The 22,856-nt window shown below is 37.7% G+C and overlaps 1 protein-coding gene across 2 annotated transcripts in view; it reads right to left on the reverse strand.

Annotated features, from left to right (window-relative positions):
• Positions 1 to 12,785: 12,785 nt before the first annotated feature.
• The window catches only part of mcc (MCC regulator of WNT signaling pathway), a 570,331-nt gene continuing 560,260 nt past the window's right edge, over positions 12,786 to 22,856 (reverse strand). The window contains exons 18-19 of one of the 2 annotated variants that reach the window (XM_039758932.1): positions 16,398 to 16,520; positions 12,786 to 14,510 (exon numbers count right to left, since the gene is read on the reverse strand). In XM_039758932.1, coding sequence (XP_039614866.1) covers positions 14,330 to 14,510; positions 16,398 to 16,520 — 304 coding nt within the window. In that variant the 3' untranslated portion in view covers positions 12,786 to 14,329. The remainder of the gene's footprint in view (positions 14,511 to 16,397; positions 16,521 to 22,856) is intronic. The other variant, XM_039758933.1, reaches the window with a different exon arrangement.

Consider the following 22,856-nt stretch of genomic DNA (forward strand, 5'->3'; position numbering starts at 1 on the left):
AGAGAAGAAATCTATATTCCATGCCCTCTGTGCATACTGAAGTGCCAGAAAGTAGACAAGGAGTAACGTTGACAGTTATGCTTTTTTATGCAGCCACTTGCTGTTTTGGAAATTACGGGTGGTGTGCGGATATATCATTGTATGTCTTCATAAAGCAAAATTATATTTTGGAGTAGATTGTTTGTTTTGTTGCTCAATTTAAACAAATAAAAGTAATCTTCTATGAAGATTCTATTCCATGCATCTCGTCAGTGAGATGCATTATCACAGCAATAGGCTGCTTAAACATAAAGTACTTTTGCACATTTGTCAGCATTAAACCAAACCAAATGAGGGTTGGGTATGGCACAGATGGGCAATTGTAAAAGTGGCATTTCTGTTGGGATGGGAAAAAATGAGTTTTCAACAAATAGCTGCTGAAAGATTTGTACTTTTTATCCATTCATTTGCCTAACCCATTTATTCTGTTCAGTATCGTGGGGAGCCAGAGCCAATCTTATGTGCAAGGGGGAACTGGTCATGGATAGGACGCATAACTCGGCTTCATTATTCCTTTTTTCAGTGGGCACATTAAAGTTTTATTTCTTCTTATACATACTCTTATAAATCAGAAATGTTCATTTCTGTTCATGTTATGGCATAATAGCTTCAGCCAATCTGTTAATCAGAAGTTAATTCTGGTGTAAGTGTTCTCAGGAAATTCACCATGTTTTAGTGTTTATGTACTCTGTATGTATATTAAGAATTTATTGGGAAGTTTACCAGAGTTGTGTGGTTACTCCATATAGACAAATTTACTTTAACTGGTCAGTAATATTTTTTCTGTTTTTAAGTGACAGGCACTGAAAAAATTCAGGTCCAGGTAACGATGACCTTCTACTCTGTATACTTTACTTGCACATTTGTTTCTTGGAATTGAACACCCCATGTTTAACAACTTTTGATATGCAAAGCCTGTAATGAGTACTTGAGAGACTGCTGATTTGTTCACCATATCTTTGATTTTTCTAAATACATATAAAAGCAAAATTGCGATAATTCAGGACTCGCAGTCTTGACCAGATAAGAGTTCGTGTTTACCTCTGATTAAGGGATTGGATAAAATTAATCTGACACTGATGTGATCCTCTCTGAAGAATTAAGCCATCCTGTTCAGAGAAAGAGTATTTTGAGATCATTTCACAAAGAACAAGGATGTTTTGAGAACTCATTTCACCTGCATTAAAAATGTTGTATAATGCACTGAACTTTAAGGATAATATTTGTTAATATGCCTTCATAGTATCAAGGTAGTGCATCATGAGCAAGCACCTTATTGACAGAAACGTAAAACTCTGCTTCTAGTGCAGTGTATTGAGTGTGAACCCTTGAAGATTTTTGAAATCACCTACTTTTATGTTTAAGGCATACATTTTTATTTATTTTTTATCATTTAAGAGAGAAACAATCATTAACATGCCGCAGCAACATCATGTTTTAAGGATATATAGAGCAAATAAAGCATACATTCTGGTTTGGTGGTTCAGTCTGCAAGAACAGGCTCAAAAGTTATTGTGAACTTCCTCTGTCTTTTTTTTTTTTTTTTGGGTGAAAATTTGCATAATGACACAAATGTAATTGTGAAGTTGAATTAACAAATATAACAAACATTCCCTAGGAATGTTAATATATAATAAAAAAAAAATAGTATAAATGAAACTTTAATGTTTCATAATTACTTGTTACCTAATTTCATAACTGGTAATGATAAATTGGTCCAAAATAATTTGTTCAGGCAGTTAATTAACTTTAGGAGACAAAATTCTTAAGAACACTAGTATGTCTGTTTATTAAGTAATATGCTAAAAAGATTTGCCTCTTATGTTTCATGTTATGGAACCTATGCATCTTTCATTTAGCTAAAATATCAAAAGGAAGCCATATAGATTTTTTTGGTCCATGTTGAGAACTTGTTTTTCATCATTTTGTTTGTGATATCTCTTAAGGAAGTAGGTTATCGTTATTTCATCTGTAATGATCTTTGTGTGTGTTTGTTTAGTTGAATCTCTTCTGTCGTCTGACAGAGAAATGTGTCTGTCGTTATTAGAGTGCCAAGTTAACTGCTTGCAATAAGGATAAACATGGTGTATAGTATGGACCACTTTAATTTGTTTGATTTTTTAAGTGTATTTTTCTTTTACTTAATGTGTTTTTTTCTACTTGTATTTGAGCCACTTATCATTTTCATTGTTTTAAGAATTTGTTTATATTACATTAATGTTCACGTCAGTTAAACATGCATAAATTAGTAAAATGGGGCTGTGATGAACCTTGGTAACAATTGGTTTTATCAGTATATTGAATAGCAATATGCATTTCAAGCACGTTGCCTTAAAGTGTAAATATAAACGCAGTCTTTTAAATGTTGTATAGCATGTTTTGGGTAAGTATTGCTAATTGTTACTGTAGAGTAGGATGTAGAATGCCTGTCTCTGTGTGAAAGGTTTTCAAAGTACATTAGATTATTATTTACCTGAGAACTTCCAACATAAATAGCACTTCTCAGTAAAGATAAGCATTTGAAAGTAATTGGTAGGCTGCCTTCAGATTTAAACTTATAAAAGCCTTCTTATATTCATTTTTTAAATGTATTGAGTGAATATTTGTAATTAATTTCTTTGGGTAGTTGAACTTTACCTAGTGGTGAGTTCTAATAAGCTACTTGCCGAGAGAGATGGCAGGGGAGTTCCATTTTTAAGTAACAAGATTGTTGCACTGGGTCTACAATCACCAGTTTAACAAATGACTTTTATCATTTTACGGCTTGTACACCGCTACAAACAGATGATTAGTAAAATATGTTTATTCTCATTGTGATAACATAGGCAATAGACTTATTTACATTAAAAGTGTTTAATGAAGAATTACTTGTTTGTTGTTTATAATGTTGAATTTGGAGCACCCTTATCATTGTAGCAAGCATTACATAAATACATTTTTTGTTTGTTTTTTGTTTTTTTTTTTTAAATTTGAAAATATGTTTACATGCATTTTAATTCTCCACTGTATATGACTGGTGAGCTGTTCTTCTAAATTTGTTTGCAAAAGGATATCCAGATAATGGATACCACTAAATGTAAAAAAGCAAGTATCGTTAGATTTTTTTTTTTTGTTCTTTTTCTAAGATGGGCATGAAATATAACTCTATGCTTGCTGCCATCTACGGTATCTTAAACTTCAGTTTGGAGATGAAAAAATTTCATTTGTCTCGTAGCCGAAAGCTAGCTTGTTGAGCCAGGCTAGCAAAATTTTATTTCTTTGTAGGACAAACATCCCAAAGTACCGTTATTTGGGTTTAATTACACTTATGATAACAGTCTGTCAGAAACTCAGACAGCAAGACATGGGTTTTGACCTGAGCTATATTCTAATAAGGTAATTTAAATGACAATAAAAATACTGTTCACAAAGAAAGTGCTTATTCTCAGTCTTTCGCATGCATTTTTGTCCATTGGTTATTGGTTGTTTTTAAAACTCCGTAATAAATGGTATTAGAACAAAATATTTAATTGTCCTTTAGTGACTTAAGTATATTCAGAGTCACAACAATGAATGATTGATTGTCTTTCTTGCTTTCAGAGTGACTACTATAACTGTTGCATGTTCCTGGAATTTCCTTTGGCTTCTGTTTTTTGTTTCAGCGCGTTATTGAGGTCCTTGCCTTCCAAGATGTGCTTTTTGGCATGTTTATTAAAGATTTTTATTTTAGTGCACATTGTTCTAACAATTGTAAACAAGTTTTTCAAGGTTACAAGTCATCATTAGAGATAAGTAGAACTGTGGCATTCACTTTGCTGTGAGTTTGTCAAAATCACAGAAATGTTTACGAACTTTGCTGACCTCCGCAAAATGCATAGAACTCATTTGGGAAGGAGGAGGAACTCAACTAATTTTGAGTGGCATATAATAGTGCAGTGGTGTTGTAAGTGTCCCTGAGGGGTAGAGAAGTATCTGCTAACTTTGTTGAACTGATTATTGTGGTAAAAAAATATATATGTATATATATATATATATATATATATATATATATATATATATATATATATATATATATATATATATATATATATATATGATCTGAGCTGTGATGCAGCAGTGTTCACCACTATGCCACCATGGCTCAAACAACAAAACTTGGAAACGGAACAAAATACAACAAATGGTCACATACTAGCAATAAGTAAATATATATTTTATATAATATAGCGCTCACAGAATTCCATTCTTTGGGCATACATTAGCTGTGTGATAAGCAGCAAAAGAAGTCGCAGCTCAGCGTGTTAGAATGTCTTTTTTGTTTCTGATATCTTTGCAGATGTTTTGCAATTTTTTCTTCCATGAAGAAGATGGAAACACCATGTAAACAGTAAATCTTTCATTATTATTTCAAGGGGTTGCGTGTGTTTTCTTTTGCAGGGAGGGGCAGAGCTCCTTTAAGGCTCTTTTTTTGATTGTAGCTCCGGCACGTGGCTAAATATGCATGCAGATTAGTCATGCACAGGGATCAGTGTTATATATGTGGTGGCAGTACTCATAATATTCTCCGTTTGGTCGGCAAGGGTGTTTGTTTGTTTTTCATTATTATATATAATCACATGCTGAGTCCAAGACTTAAAGTACTGATCAGGTTGTGACGTCACTCCTTCCCAGCAGATCAGCAACAATCTTACAGTACACATGTGGTTATAGTTTATGCATGGCTGCTACAGCTCAGTGATGTGACAGTAGCCTCTCAAAACACCAGGGGGTGCTTTGAAAAAATATCTAAAATAAGTTGGCTGCACAGTGAATTTTACAGGGAGATTATTCAGCGAACAAGGTCACCACTGAATACAGCATATATATTCACTGTGAAAAATGCCTTGGCAAATTTTGCCAAACATCTCTAGTCATGGGGCACATTATAGAAGTGCAAATAACATGTCTTGAATAAGAACAAAATACTTTTGACATTTGCAGCACATTTATTGATTTCAGTGTGAATGTGGTACATCCATCACTTGGCAGGCTTATTGGAGCAAAGATAATGTCTGTCATAGTATTTAGATTAGGTAAAACATTTGATACTTGGGTAAATTCCTTAGTGCCTGAAATACAAACAGCTGGATGTTTCTTGTTAAAGTAGAAAAATGGAAGTTGTTTTAAGATCAGATTAATTAATTGGCTCTGAAAGACACTTTGGATTGAAACCAGCAGCCGTAGGGATCCCTGGTATCAAATTTGTGACTTTGCTTCTTCAGAATCTTGGACCAAATTACATGCGTTGGTAGTGCTGATTGAGAAATGATAGCGGCGACACTCACAAAATGCTCATTACATTACTGAGGACTATAATGCACGTTAGTTTATTGAAAAGATGCATTTTAGAACAATTGCAGCGTACTTTCCTGTTCAGCCTATTTTGTATTTTTACATGTTAAAGTAAATTACATTTATTTGTATTTCTGTATTGTTTCAGTTATGCTTGGTAAAACATTGTGAAAGTTTTAATATAGAGGTTAATGTTGATATTCAGAACTCGAGCAAGTAGCTATACAAGCCCTTCAGTGCAGGGGGTAAAGGGATCCTGTGGCATTTTGACCCTTCGATATGCCTTAACCTTTTGATTAGCATTATGAGAATATCAAATTGAAATGGGATCTAGAATGCATCTCTCTAAAGTGTGTGGGTTTGTTATTAGCAAGCATCTTTTTATGTATTACTTTTATTCTGTTTTGAAGCTTAAACACAGTGCTTTTTCATTACTGTCAATGACCTATCAATCTGCTGAAAAGTTTGCCATTACTGTAAATTCAACCCAAGTCCCCATAGCATTTTTTTATTATCATTTTAAGCGCTCATGATAAAAATGAGGCTTTTAAGGAAACTAAATTTAAAAAATGAAGCTGTTCCTATCAAAGGTGTTCTTTTAAATGAAGTACAGCTCCTCCTTAAATCAGTTATACATGTTACTCAAGAAATTTTGAAATGAATACAGCAATATTCAGGCAAGAGTACAGTATGTGAATTAGGTGCTGCTTCTTCCTATGGGTAGTGTGGCCTTTGTAGTGGTGCCCCTTTCTGCATTTACTCCACATAATGCCCACAAGGCAGCTGTGCAGGTAGCTCCTGATTATGTTCTCAAATGATTGGAAACAGGCACACCTTACATTGTCATCTACAAAGCAACCCCAGCAGATCATTGCAGGTCTTGAACACTCAGACAGTGATTTGTGATTAGTGATTAGCTGGTCCAGGGGTGGTGGTATCAGGGTGGTATTGCTCATTGTTCTTGGCTCTCTTTTGGAAGCCCATCTTTTCTGTAGTGTGGGTTGCTCTGTAGATTTATGAAGGGTTAGCCTGTGCCATTATAGAAGTATCTTGCTTTGTATGATGACCTTTTAAAACTGTAGTGGTAATTGTTTTTATTTTACTTGTTTTTCAGTTTCAGGCTTACTGGAAAGCATTTATGTTTTCTTAGTGTAATGCCGCCAGCTATTCATTATAAAATGCAAAGTACAAAGTGCTTGAGTTTATTGCTGGATTTCCAACATGTAGGGTTCAAATATTGGACTGTTTGGTTGAGCCTTAATAAATAATGGAGTAAACATTGGAAAAAAAACCTGTGTGTTTTGCCTTTTTTAATATTGGTCAGCTTTAAAAGAAAAGCTCCAGGTAATCAGGTTCTTTTCCCCCTTACAGGAAGCAGCTCCAGAAAATGAGATCTTGCGTAGTAAATTCACACTGTATGTATAAACAAAATAACAAAGTAATACTAAAATCATCCATTTTAATATCTTTCCTAAAGTCTGTTTTAGAAAGTATGCTCCAAAAATGGATAAGTAAGGAAAATTCACAGTCTCTGAAAAACAATGTCATGGACAATTTTTCATTGCCACAGCCATCTTGTTGAACTAACTCCCTGCTGTCTGTCTGGAGTTGATACCAGTGGTGCCCAGGTCTCTGGATGCTTTGCACAGGGATGCTCCACCGAAGCCCCTGTAGCCCTGCCTTCAAAAGACAATGACCACTTCATCATACTTGGCTAGATAAGGGGTCTCCTTCAGACCCTGTTGTTGACACTGAGGCCGGGATGACGATGGGGCTTAAAGTGCAGGACATTCGAGCAATTGTGACCATTTAACACAGCAAACTCATCCATCCTCTTCACTTAAATTTTCCAGATATCATCCAAGTTGAACTTTGGAGGTCCCACACTGCTTGTTAATTTATTTATGCATGGTTTGCGGATCTGTGAAAAAAAATCTTCCCTTAATACATTTCTAATTGTGTCCACCTATTCTTGTTGAAGGATTTATTTTAAATTAACAGCCTGGATCTACTACACCAATTCCTTTCATAATTGTGTCCACTTACTCTGTTTACTGAAACGAAAAAGATTTGATTCCTTCAGTCTCTGCTCATAGCTCAAACCTCTTAGCCCTGGACTTGGCCTTGCCGCCCTTTTGTGGACGACTTCTAGTGCTGATATGTCTTTTTTGTAGTATGGGGACCAAAACTGTGCAGAGGACTTGAAATGAGACCTCAGTGGTGTGTTATATACAATGCCATAATGTTTAGAACAAAGACGCATTTTTCCTTTCATTTACTCCTGTGCTCCACCTTTTTAAATTACAAATCAACCAATTCAGACATGATTAAAGCGTACATTGTGGACTTTAATTGCATACATTTTGGTTACACCTTGTAGAAATGACAACACAATGGTCCCCCCCATTTTAAATTTATGCATCTGGATTTTTTTGTGCATAAGCACATTTCCGCTTTTGTGCTTACGTCTTGTTATAGTGTGAATTCTACGCACAGCGTTATGCATGACGCCCCAGGAGTGGTCAAATCAACCGTTTGATACATTCTTAAAGAGAAGGAACTCGCAGGTGAGCTCAGCAACACCAGATGGCCTGGACAACCATGTAAGACAAGTGTACAGGATGACTGCAGAATTCTGTCCTTAATTATTAATTAAAAAATTAATTCATGACATTAAGCCAAACCAAAACTTTCTCTGGGAGGTAGACCGGTCACTGCCAAAATTCTACAATCAAGTGAACACTTCATGAAAGTAAATACAGAGGGTTTACCACAAGGTGCAAATGCACTGCTGAACCTCAAGCACTGGAAGAACAGATTAGACTTTGCTAGAAAATATTTAAAAAAAAAAAAAAGTTCAATTTTGAAACAGTTTTCTTTGGACAAATGGAGTTAACATCAACATGTACCAGAATGATGGATATAGAAGAGTATGCAGTAGACAAGTAGCATAGCACATCATCTGTGAAACATGGTGGAGGCTGTGTTATGTCATGGGCATGTGTGGCTGCCAATGGAAGTGGCTCACTGGGGTTTATTGATGATATGACTGCCGACAAAAGTTGCAGAATTCATTCTGTAGTGTACAGCACGAGTGTCGAACTCTGGTCCTGGAGGGCCGCAGTGGCTGCAGGTTTTCATTCTAACCGTCTTCTTAATTAGTGACCAGTTTTTGCTGCTAATTAAGTTCTTTTGGCTTAATTTTGATTAAATTGACTTGGACCTCTTACTTGATTCTTTTCCCTTAATTAGCAGCCTAACGATAATGAGACGCAAAACAAGCCACTGTGACCAGCTAACCACAGTTTCTGAAAATAAAGGTGGAGGTCTCAGTAAGGTTAATCTGCTAAGATCACCAAAACATTTTGACTGTGTTCTTAGAAAAACAGACCATCCACAGTTTTGGAAACGTCTGCTGTGGCAGAATGAGAGCAACAACAGGCTATGGAATTAAATAACGGGTTTAATTACCAGCAAGAATTGGCTCCTCATTAAGAAACTGGTTGGAGTGAAATTGGTTGGAGTTTGACACCTCAATTTAGCTGGTCATTGGTTGGCTCATTTCATTTCTCATTTCTGTTTGGCTGCCATTTAATGGAGAAAAATGAATTTAGAGGACTGAATCCTTAAAATAGGACCATTAAAATGAATGGAAAATATGTTAAGTAGCAGTAGAGGGTTAGAATGAAAACCTGCAGACACTGCGGTCCTCCAGGACTGGAGTTCGTCACCCCTGGTGTACAGGGCTCTACATTATATATGTATGTATATGTATATATGTATATGTATATGTATATATATGTATATGTATATGTATATGTGTATATGTATATATGTATATATGTATGTACTTTTAGGCAACCACAAAGTAAGTAGCTATTTACAGTGTGTGTGTTTTTCATAGCGCGTGAAGTTTAAGATTTCTTTATTTATGTTTACACAAGAAAACATGAAATTTGCCTTCTCAGTTGCATCTAATAACAGACAGAATGAAATAAAACAGATAAACAGAAACAAGACAGGTTAAGGTAAGGCAGTTAGATAATACATATTTACACCAAAAAAAAAAGGTTACAGGGTATATATTAAAACCTTAATCATTATCTCCAATATTTCTTATTGAAAAGTCATATGGTACTAGGAAGAAAGGAGTTTCTGGAGTGATTTGTGTGGGTTTTCAAAGCGACTATCCTTCCTGATTTACTGGAGTTTAGTTCTACGTGTAATGGATGTCTGTCATCAGTTGAGATGATTTCCAGTTTCTTTAACATTGCCCTCTGACACACACAAGTCAAATCATCTACATCAGCCCCAATAACTTTAGCTGCATACTTTGTAATCTCCTGGAGCTTTTTTGAGTTGTGGTTTGTCAGACTATTAAACCGGGCAATGAAACTGAAAGTGATCACAGACTGGATCAAACTGCGATAAAAGGACAACATGAGGTCCTTGTCTACTTTAAATAGTTTGAGTTTATGGAGGAGAAATAAGCACTGGTTGCAATTAGAGAATATTTTTTTTGTATTTGTATTTCAGTTAAGATTGTTATCTAGGTTAGTTCTTAAGTATTTATATTCAGTCATTATTTCTACCTCCTCTCCCAGAACTACAATAGGTGAACATACAGATTTTTGTCTCTTAAAATGAAATATCATTCCAGATATGCGTCCTATGAGCATGGTGTCCTCAGCATACTTGATAATAGAGCAGGTCTGCTGAAAGAATTCAGTTTTTGTCTCATCAGACCTGAGAATCTTTTTCCTCATGTGCTGTGAATCCTGTAAACTGCCATGTACCTTTTACTCAAGAGTGCTTCTGGCTAGTCTCTCCCCCATAAACACCTAATTGAAGGAGTGCAACTGAGATGGTTATCCATCCATCCATTATCCAACCCGCTATATCCTAACTACAGGATCACGGGGGTCTGCTGGAGCCAATCCCAGCCAACACGGGGCGCAAAGCAAGAAACAAACCCCGGGCAGGGCACCAGCCCACCACAGGAGATGGTTATCCTTCCATCCAATCCCATTTCCAGAGAGGATTTCTGAAACTCTGTTAGAGTGACCATTGGGTGACCAAGGCCTTTCTTGCCCAGTTGCTCAGTTTCGTCGAGTGGCAATCTCTAGAAAGAGTCCTGGTGGTTCCACACTTCTTGTGTCTCATATTATTGAGGCCACTGTGCTCCTCAGAATACTCACAGCTTCAGAATTTGTTTGTATTCCCTTGCCCTGATGTATGATTCACCACAATTTGATTGCAGAGGTCTACAGAGAGATCATGGTTTTTTTTTTGTTTTTTGTTTTTTCCTGACATGTGTTATGAATAGTGGAGCCTTATAACTGTCTCTTATGTACCTTTCTAAACAGATCATTATAACAATCTAGATGAGAACAAGCCATTTGGCCCAACAAAGCTCGCCAGTCCTATCTACTGAATTCTAGCAAAACATCACGTCGAGTTTTGAAAGTCCTTAAAGTCTTACTGTCCACCACGTTACTTGGTAGCTTATTCCAATTGTCTATGGTTCTCTGTGGAAAGAAAAACTTCCTAATGCTTATGTGAAATTACCCTTAACACATTCCTAACTGTGTCCCGTGTTCTTAATGAACTCATTTTAAAATAACAGTCTCGATCCACTGTACTTAATTTTAAACACTTAAATCACGTCTTCTCTTAAGCTTGTATGATGTCCAGGTCCCTTTGTAATATTTTAATGGATTCCAAATTATCTGCTAATCCACCTATTTTGGTATTAACCATCTTATATATACAGTATATACTAGCCATGTGCGCCCAACTACGTTGCGCGTGTTAAAGTTGTCTGTGAAGGGCTCCCTGTTTAAATGCGGCTGCCAGTCGTGAACTGGGCCCTTCGTCACACAGCATTATGATTTTTTATAAGGGAAACAAAATTACAAAAGAAAACCTTTGGACATTGATTCGATAGGAACGGCCTACTCGGAATCACTGTCCGAATAGTAATTATGTGGTGGTGTAGGAGCATTTCTGCTTCTGTCTGTTCACAGTCCGTCTCGTTTTCATGATGCTATCGTTTCCTCTCACGATGTCTTCTCAACCTTTCTCCAATCTCGCAGGTTGCTTTGTGGCAATCCAAAGAATAAGGCAATATACACGGAGCAATGATTATAAAAGGGGGACACATTGGTATCCAGGCTCTTTAAAGCATAAATAGGGATCACTTCACTGACATGTGCCCAAGCCATGGTACAACTATGAGACGCACAGCAGTCGCCGGCTACAACGTAACAATAATAATTTACGGAACGTGCTGTTACGTTGACATTCATTTTAGCCACTGTCTTTCTTTCATTCATATGTTACGTAGGCACATACCTTTTATCTTCGGCAATCTCATTCTCTAACCCGGCCTCAGGAGCTAACCAGCGTAACACTGTCCACCACCGCTTTCGTTATTCTGGCACATTGTTGACATCCGTGAGTAACAACAGCGTACTAAACTGGAAGGTGGTCTACGCATGCGTGGAATTCGCGGACAAACAAAGATCAAGATCTAAATGAAGATCTATTCAGTTAATTTAAAGCACAGCAATTTATTTAGTTTAAATGTCTGTGTTTTGAGGTGTGACTGGAGTACTACAGTCTTCAGTAGTATAAGCCTGGAGGAGATTCTTAATGGAATGCCTATGTTTTAGCTGTCTCTCTACTGCCATCTAGTGCTTCTTCTTCTAATTCATTCGCGGACAAACAAAGATCAAGATCCAAATGAAGATTATATATAGAGATTAAAAATAGCAGATGTTAAGAGTGGTGTCCCACAAGGGCAGTGCCAGGGCCGCTGATAATTCTGAGAAGGTTCCTCGCATCATCACCATCAAACGATGTCTAATTAATTCCGTTCACCAATGGTGACTCCAATCAAGTTGTCAAAACATCTCAAAGAGAGTTAAAGCAAACAGGAGGCACATGTCCATAATTTGGACTGCCACAGCAAAGGCTCTGAAGACTTATATGGATGAGAGATTCCAGTTTTTGATTTGAAATAAATTTGTAAACCTTTCTGAACACACGTTTTCTTGTTGTCATTATGGGTTGACTGTAGACTGAGGGGTAAACGTGGCAAATGTATCCATTTAAAGTTAAATCTACAACACAATAAATTGTGCAGAAAGTGAAGGCGACTGAAGACTTCCTGAATCCACTGCAGATGTTTATTCACAATTCCTCTAGGCACCCAGGCTTGGTCCTGCTCAAGGAGGAGGAGTTTGGCTGCCCTGGAGGGCCATCTTGCTGGGATCAGCTCTGACTCTGCCAGACCGTCCAGTTACGTTGACTAAGCCAGATGCTGTACATGTAAGTGTAATTTATAGCAGCTAATATTTTTTTGGATTGTTCACAAATGTACGCCATTCATTTCCCAAATTTTATTGAACACAATTATTTTATTTAGATTTTTAAATGCCTATACATATTTATATATATATATATATATGAAATACTAAATGTATAAAAATATAAACAATGAAACTTTTTTCACTTAATTATACATTTGGGCAGATGATAAGCATGATAACACTGAGTCAGATATCATTTGAGATTTTATATTTGCAATTCGATTAAAGCCACCAGTCAAACTGTCCTTCATTGGTACTTTCTTTATTCCGGCACATTCTCGATCAAAGGTCCGCTGGTGGACAAGTGGCTGGAAGAAAGTCACATATCAAAGATAACTCCTGACTGTTAGAGGAGTTAGAAGAAGAAAGAAAAACAGGAACATACGGGGACATACCGTAGAATATGGCATCGGGTGGGGGGTCTTCACGTTGATATGCTGTGTTTTTATAAAATGGATACATTCATTTCAAATGAGCTAGAAAAATAAAAAACAGCTGATGCATCTTGTAGCTTAAGTGAATTCTCAAAAATAGAAATAACAAATATATTTACCACCAGTACAGCAGTCCTATAGTCTGATGTTTAGAAGGTTAAAAACAAAGAATGCATTACAGTTTTTCCAGGATATGCGATATTTTGCTTTGCTCAAGTTCTGCTTTGCCTGTGCCCTATCTTTTCATTTTCACGTTGTGACAACATGGAGGACAGGTCTCACTCATTAAGGCTGCACTCCTAGCGGTTAAACAATTAAACAGACAACCAAAATTTTGAAACAAGCAAACATCTTAACATTTCAACACAGAAAATGGAAACAAGCCGGCCATCAGCAACATGAATGCTAGACAAATGGAGATTAGGAAGCCAAGATGACTGCAATACCCCAAGTCCGATTTAAGAATTATTTGTACCGATAATTTGGACACAATAAAGGAGACATTTTTAAAGGAGGATAGCAGCTTTAAAGAAAGTTAAGCAAACAACATTCTGAAAAATATACAAAAATACCTTGTACAGGTCTGAAAAATGGCAATTAAATATCAAATAGTAACAAAAAACTACACATTCCTTGTATTAAGATTGGAGCGCCAGCTATGGCAGTTTGGGTGGCTGTTCACAGAACCATCATTTTCTCGTAGAAAAGATCCAAAGAAGCTTGTTGCTGGTTTGCAAACAGCAGTGACAAGTTAAAGAGGAGAAGACTTTGAGATAGTACGTTATTTATTTCCAGTCGACGTTGTTATGCGGCTGATAAAATATTTTGACCGATAGCTGGCCAGGAGTTCTCCGACACGGAGATATGTGCCCTCAAGGACTTGAAGGAGCTTGTTCTGCAAAAAGCCAGAAAAAAATACAAAAAAAAAAAAAAGTACAACTAAATACAATCAAGCTGATACCATGTGACCTTCCTCTTCACATGACCATGCTGGTGACAACGTGTTTCTACCCAAGAACAAATCATGGGGGAAGGTGCGCAAACAAGAAGACGATATCCCACGATATTCAAGGTCACTTTGAGCTCTACAAAGTGCTGCATCTGTGCGCCGGAGCCAACGCAATGCGGCTTGTTGGTCCCAGGTGCACGTGTGCGGTTTGGTTTTGTCCGTTTTTACAGAGAGGTTTCATTGGTGTGAGGCCGAGAGTTCTCCTCCTCCAGCAGGGCTATTCTCTGCTTCAGCATCCTCACTTGAGTTTCATGCCTCTCCACCATGGCCATCATCTGCCCTTCTAGTTTTTTCAGTTTATTTTGGTGTTTCTTCTTTGCCTTCTCATAGGCCGCCACCAAGTTGCTGCAAATTCAAGGAATAATGACAGGAGATTAGACAATTGGGCGGATGCACAGTTCAGCTACTCCTTTTCTCCTTGACAGATTTTCCCAATTGCTTAAACACATTTCACAGTTCCCTCAAAAGTTTAAACACAATATCAGAACATCTCACTCATCTGTTCGAATCCCAGACTTCCAGCCCAACAGTCAACACAAAGTCATTCACTCTGCCACTTGAAGCAAACAGTTCACTCAGATGGCACACACACAACGACCACAAGACACAACAGGCAACTATTCAGGACACCACTCCCAAGACTTGATTCTGCCAGGAGCCATACCTGTATATGACATGCTTTTCAAGGTTTTGACTCAACATCAGAGGTGGGTAGTAACGAGTTACATTTACTTGAGTAATTTTTAAAAAAAATGGTACTTCTAAGAGTAGTTTTACTGCACCATACTTTTTACTTTTACTTGAGTACATTTGTGAAGAAGAAACACTACTCTTTCTCCGCTACATTGGGCAACACTCGACTCGTTACTTTTTTCCATTTATACATTAAACTATATTTTTGCAAGAGAGAAGTTGCCAGTGGATCTAATGCATGACTGTTCCACCAATCAGACGTAGCCATGCAGTCACATGACCACACACAAACGTCCTGCGTCTTGCAGCCTGTGAGAGACGATTTTCGTCATGCGGGGCTCCTGTTCACTGCTAAACGGTCACAGCTTCACTGCAAGAACCAGATCGTCGTTCCCAAGCCTGCCTTTCATGTATTTTGACCTCATATCTTTTCTTTGATTCCCCCTTCGTTTTTTGTGCTGACCCGTATATATATATACACTCCCGTCTCTGTGGGCCTTAATCACACGCCGCAAGAAGCCAATAAATCAATTGAGAATGATCGGACCCGCACATGCAGGTGCGACTCGCTCCAACTACCTCATTAACTCCCCGCAGTTGTGCAACTGCGCCCACAGAGAGTGACACGGCTTTATGGATTTGAAACTGGCCTTTTTTTTTTGAAGCCGCGGACCCGCTACACCACAAAGTGCATATGCAGTATTATACTGTCAGTGTACAGGATATCACGTCACGTGTTACCTACTGTAGGTATCGGCTTCAAAAGCTTTGTTGTGAAAAACTGAGATTTGGAACTTTGTGTTATTTGTGCATCTTTATTTTGTAAAGATGATTTATTTTTACTAATTTTTTTATTTTATTATTTGGAAATAGCAGAATTTGCACATTATTTTATATTTTTGTCTGTGTTATTACATTTCCAAAAAATAAATCATTTATTATGTTCAAACAGTTACTCAGTACTCTTTTCACCAAGTACTTTTTTTACTCTTATTTGTGTAAGTTTTTGTTGGATTACTTTTTTAATTCTACTTGAGTAATATTATTTTGAAGTAACACTACTCTTACTTTAATACAATTTTTGGCTACTCTACCCACCTCTGCTCAACATGCAATAATGACAGCGTACCGGTACACCATATGCAACATAAACACTCTTGATGTGTGTTTTGTGTGGTAAGTTTTAAAGCTCGAATTACAGGCCAGGGATCCAAACAATACTAAACAAATCCAAGAATGCATGTCTTATCACAAGTGTCTTATTACAAATTTACTAATCTTTTTATTGTGATCATTAATGAATACTAATGATATTCTAATAATGTTATTCTCTAATGTATACTAATACATTAATGAATACTAACTAGAGGAAAGTATAGTACGAATATTAAACATCAATTTAAATATTCATTATGTTTGAAATGACAACTCATAATAATTGTATGATGCAATAAACCAACTGTAAATCAACTTTTGACTTCCCGATAATGACAACTTGGACAAGCAGGCTCTCCTTTCCGGTTTTGACGTAATTCTTACCTGTTGGCTCTTTTTAAATCGTTGACAAACTCTGCAGATTGCTGATGCCGCACTTCGCTACTTTTAGTGAGTCTTTCTAAGGCAGCCACTAACTCTTGGACTCGGCTTTTGAGTTTCTTTTCTCTGGGGAAAAAAAGCACAAGACAAGTAAAAAAAAAATCAAAAGATAATTCTCTTAAAAGTAAAACTTGTATAACAAATCACAAAGCATTAAGTCAGCTGTACAAAAAGGGGAAGCAACTGTGTAGAAATCTGTAGACATGCACTCCTCAAACTGGCATGACGTGTCCTGGAATACCTACATCCCTGGTCAGACATGAACGTCATTCATTTACAGAATCTTAGTGAGTGGTGGACAGTCATGGCGCATACCTGTGATCGCAGTTTGTGCAGTATGACATTCCTGGTAACTCGGTCATAACACTCAGTCTTAACTCTGTTTAATTTTGGTAGAAGTTATAAGAGCAGAAATCTGTGTGTACAAGCTGGAAGTACAATACATATGGTGGGCACAAACAGAGAAGAGCCCAATCAAACAAGAAGAAAAAGGAGTAATAATGGTCTCAGTTAACAAGGAAAATGGGTATTCTCGGCAAGCACAGACAGTGGAGAGGCCTGTGGAAGATTTGATCCAGCCCAAATGTCTATTTGCCATCTCATCTTTGCTGTAGCACAACAAAATGAAGAAAGAGTAAAGATGCTCCACATTCATTGGCTGCCAAAACGTGTCCCACCTTGTCATACATTCATAGAGCTACAGGAATTCTGAAACAGTGTGACCTTTCATCCCCAGTTTCTCATTTTACATCTTGTCATCCTCAAGGCAACAAGGTCCAGCAAGTGCATCCCTTGAGTCGAGAAATCGTGTAGTGAAACTAAGGACTAATTGACTAATGGACATGGATTTGGGAGGTGGGATGAAACCCCCTGTAGTCAGAGAAAACTCACAAAGCTACGGGGAACTTCACAGAATCAGTGAGTGGGCTGGTACAGTCTGAAGTAGCAGCTGTCACACGTGTGCATGGGAGGTAGCCAAAGGGCCCAACTCAGGGTAAGATGTCAGCTTGAGCCTTTGATAAAGTACACTAACCTTTCTTCTCCCTTTTCCACAGATCAGCAGAAGGGAAAACCAATTAAACCAGCACCACGCCCTCCTACTGACCTCACTTCCTGCATTCGTGGTATAGAACCGCCTCTTCCTGCACGGCCAGTCTATAAACCCACACCCTTTATTCCTCAATTAGTCGATTGGGACTCAGTCTTCTGTGACTACTCTTGGCATTTATTCATGTTGCCTGTCAATATATGGCGTGGATACCCCAAACCATTTTCTTTGTTTTGTCTTTTCATTCCACAGCATTAGCCAATGCACCACCATGCCACCCTATGTGAAACGGCGCAGCTCTTGCAATTCTCCTGATGTTTCCTTTAAGGGTACAGTTGCAAGAAAAAGTAAGCAAACCCTTTGGAATTACCTGGACTGAATACTAATAAAATGTAGTCTGATCTTCATCGAAGTCATAAATCTGGACAAACACAATCTGACCAGACTAATAACACACACAGGTGTACTTGTCACATCTTTTTTTGAACACTCTGTGTTATCATTCACACAGTAGGGCGGAAAGAGTAAGTGGAGCCTTGATTTTAATAACTTGAAGACACTTCTTTAGCCATGTCACTTATGTGCATCTCTAGATCTCCTTCCTGGTTCATCCTTGGTAAGCATCACTGTTGCTAATAAATTTAGGACCCTTCCTCCCTAAAAATCTGTTTCAGTTCATTAATATTTCTGGGTTGTTTTGTTTGAGTAGGCCTCTTCAGGTTATTCCACACAATAGTTAAGGTTAGGCCTCTGACTTGGCCGTACCAAAACAGAAAAGTTCTTCTTTTTGAGTCTGCCTTTAGTCGATTTAATTGTGTGCTTTGGGTTGTTGTGTTGTTGCATCACCAAACCTCTGTTAAACCTGAGGTGGTCTACTGCCCTTACATTCCTTAATAAAATATCTTGATACACCTTTGAGTTCATTGTTACTTGTGATGAGCAAACCCTGTGGAGTTTGCTTCAACTTGAGTTTAGTGAAATCACACAAATATTTGGATTTTGTTAACTGGAGGTTTTTTTTTGTTTGTTTATTTTTTTCTGTCCATCCTGGCCACCTAACCTTATCATCGGACTCAACATTGAGAGAATATTAAAAAACAATTCTATGTTTAAGGACTAAGCTTCTCTTAATTATATATCTATATTACATAGGTGTACATTATTTATTTGTTTATACTGTTTATTCATTATTATTTTTATCTAATTTTAATTTGTTTTTTCTTTTCTTAGAACTTTGCAGAACTATGCAAAATGCATTGAAGTCAATGGGGAAGTAGGAACTGAACGAGTTTTGAGTGGGTTATAATGGTGCAAATGGTCTTTTAGGTGTCCCTGTGGACTATGTAAGCATCTACCAACAATGCTGGACCGATTATTGTGTCAAAAAATTATGATCTGTGCTGTGAGGACACACTGCAAATCACTGCACAAACAACAAAAGATGCAGTCGGAACAATACCACAAAAAAAATACAACAAATGAGCACAAATTAGCAATAAGTAAAAACAACATAGATTACTGCGTTCACAGTGTTCCAGTCTTGGAGTACATATTGGCCGTACCATGAAGCAGGACCTTCTTGTTCCATCATTTGAAATCGTAGCTCCAGGTCTAGCTTAAATCTCTTTTTTTCCCAGGTATCTGTGCAGCTGCTTGTCAGTTTTTTCTTCCATCAGGAAGACAAAAGACATGCTTTGCAAACAGTAATAATTCTGTCATTATTTTTATATCTTTACATCTTTTTATATAATACGCTACCACGGCTGTCTGTTTGTCTGTCCAGGATTTTAAATCACTTGCAGCTCGCAAACTGTTTGAACTATTGACCTGAAATTTTGTACACGTACAGTACGTGACCTCTACTGTCTGCTTTTGGGGTGATGATTTTTATTACTTTTTTAATTTTTATTTTATTTTATTGCAGAATCGGCAGCGGGCAGCAGGGCGCCCGTGTGATGCATGTGTACGGGCACTGTTCTCATCTCTTCCACCTTCGCCGTCACTTCCCCTACTTCTTCATATCTTAAATCATTCTTGAGGCAGATTGAACAGATTAAGTGAAACATTAAGAAAAAACACACCAAGTAATTGCAAGGCAAAAACTGACTTAATCAGTCTTAATGTGAAAAGATGCCGACGGAAAAAGAGAAGCAGCGGGCTGCTAGGGTGGAGAAAACAAGAGCTGCTCAGGAAGCAGCAAGCGCATCAACCTCTGAGCAAACAAATGCTAAATGTACAGAGAAAGAGGATGAAAACTATGAAAGCTCAAGTCAAGTGTATTCACTGCACGTCATCGTGCAGTCCGCTGTTGCTGGTTGTTATTATTTCACAGAGTCTCATGTGAAAGTGGAAAATGAAAATGAAGACTTTGGAGTGGCCTAGTCAAAGTCCTGACCTGAATCCAATTGAGATGCTATGGCATGACCTTAAAAAGGCGGTTCATGCTAGAAAACCCTCAAATAAAACTGAATTACAACAATTCTGCAAAGATGAGTGGGCCAAAATTCCTCCAGAGCTGTAAAGACTCATTGCAAGTTATCGCAAACGCTTGATTGCAGTTATTGCTGCTAAGGGTGGCCCAACCAGTTATTAGGTTCAGGGGGCAATTACTTTTTCACACAGGGCCATGTAGGTTTGGATTTTTTTTTCTCCCTAAATAATAAAAACCATCATTTAAAAACTGCATTTTGTGTTTACTTGTGTTATATTTGACTAATGGTTATATGTATTTGATGATCAGAAACATTTTGTGTGACAAACATGCAAAAGAATAAGAAATCAGGAAGGGGGCAAATAGTTTTTCACACCACTCACCACTATCCAGTGACAGTACTCACAATATTTTAATTATGATCAACTCATGTACCTCACAAATGAATATGCTGCAAGTTTTTTTTTTTTTAAACGAATGTGGGGAAATCTAGCTGGAGTACCAGTTGGGTTATAACATCAGCAGTTTGCAATGGTCTTCTAGTATGCAAGCATGAAGGTTATCTGCAGGTCTGCTACAGCTCTGTGATGCCACTCTGGTCTTGCAAAGCATCATGGGGCACTGAGGATAAAAATGTTCATCTAAGTCATTCACACGCCGAATTTCCAGGAAAAATATTCACGAAACATGGTCACTGGCATACAGTATATTTATGGAGAAAAACACTTTGGCAAATTTTGATGATCAACACTGATGATTACAAGATGTCCAGGCCCTGAGGCAGCAAAGCAGGTCCAAACCCTGATGCTCCCTCAACCATATGTCACAGCTGAGATGAGGTTTTGGTTTGGTATGCAACGCCCTTTCTTCTTCAATCATATATTGTGCATTTATGCCAAAAAGTTCAGCTTTTGTCTTATGTGTCCACAGAACATTTTCCAAGTGTCATGGAACATCCATGTGGTCTTTGAGACATGCTGCAGTGTTCACAATTGTCCTTTGTGCTCTTGATATGAGCTTTACCCGTTGGCCATTCCTAGGAAGAATAGCTACAGTCCTGAATTTTCTCCATTTGCAAACAATTTGTCTTCATGTGGATCTGATTAACACCCAGGTCTTTAGCAAAGCTTTTGGAGCATTTCCAAGCTTCATTCATCTCTATAATGTGTCTTTTACTGTATGTCAGACTTGTCAGTAATGGCGTTTTTGTGTGGGCGAGGCACCTGTGTGACCCACACTTCCAAGCCCATCTCCCTAATTGAACCACCTTTTTCCATTGAGCTCATTAACACGTAGGGTCACTTACTTTTTCAGCTTGTATTGTGAATGATTACTCAATAAGCTCAATAAAGACATGAAACGCACAACTGTTGTTTGTCTAGAATAGTGACTTAGGAGAAGATGAGACCACATTCTTGTAGTAATCAGTGCAGAAGTTCAGGGAACTCCAAAGGTTTTCTTACTTTCACTTACTTTCATTCAAGCCGACCCCTACAAGTTTGTTTCTGAGACAGTTTTGAGACAGTTTGCTGTTTTTTGAGGAAACACCCAGTTTTTTACATTCCTCGTTATGCATCAAATTCCTGTCAGTAAGACACAGACACAAGTACTGCAATAACGTAAAATGAAAAATAACATGAAGTATGACAAGGCAGCATGTGCTGAACTACAGGCAATTACATTTTTAATGATGTGTTTACATAGATTGTTGTAGACACGGAACACACATGAAATGTATGTATTCCAAATGACGATGTATTATTTACCCTCTACATCTCCAGGCAATTCACTCCAAGATAAACGCTGAACACTGAGAATCTTCTTTGCGAAATGAGCTGCGGCAGTGGGCAGGGGGATGGGATAGCAGGCTGCTTGTGCTGATCAACACATTTGCAACACAAAAGACGCTGACGGAGAGGTGCGAACGGATTTGAGGTGGGCTGGGATTATTTTTTCATAGGCTTTGGTAATTCTAGTGTTAACTTTGCTAATCAAAGAACATTCTCCTGTAAGAAATAATGTCACAGTTCTTTAGTTAAGTTGTATTTAAAAAATGTTTGTCTGCCTTGCAAATGATCTTATACATGTACTGAAATTACAGAAGAAACTAAAGTGATTATTTGAAAACAAAGCCTTCTGTATGTAAACAAAATTCAGCACTTTACCCCTTTTTTGTCTCTTTTTCTCCCTACAGCACTGAGAAGATGTCCAATAAATTCAACTAAACTCAACACCCAGCGTCTCAGAAGCCCCACCCCTTCCACCCAGGCTATAACACCAAGACGTGCCCAGAGGGGGGGGGGGACTCACTTCAGGAAGAAGCCTCCGCAAGCTGAAACTCTGCATGACTGACCCCCTCAAAAGAGTCATTTATGAAGGGGAGCCAAGCTGGCTGAAATGACGATTAAGAAACCTTTCTTCTGTTGTACCACCAAGTGCGTGTTTTTGTTCAGTTTATTTGGACTAGTGCTTTAAACAGGGTGACAAGGTTGGCACTCCAACTTTTATTTGGGAGTCCAATCATCTTTACATCCTTTACAATATATATATATATATATATATATATATATATATATATATATATATATATATATATATATATATATATATATACAGTGCATCCGGAAAGTATTCACAGCGCATCAACACCAACGTGAAAAAAGTTTACTGGAGAAAGCACATGTACGTAAGTATTCACAGCCTTTGCCATGAAGCTCAAAATTGAGCTCAGGTGCATCCTGTTTCCCCTGATCATCCTTGAGATGTTTCTGCAGCTTAATTGGAGTCCTCCTGTGGTAAATTCAGTTGATTGGACATGAAAGGCACACACCTGTCTATATAAGGTCCCACAGTTGACAGTTCATGTCAGAGCATAAACCAAGCATGAAGTCAAAGGAATTGTCTGTAGACCTCCGAGACAGGA

Source organism: Polypterus senegalus, chromosome 7 (assembly GCF_016835505.1).
Source record: "Polypterus senegalus isolate Bchr_013 chromosome 7, ASM1683550v1, whole genome shotgun sequence".
Lineage (NCBI taxonomy): Eukaryota > Metazoa > Chordata > Cladistia > Polypteriformes > Polypteridae > Polypterus > Polypterus senegalus.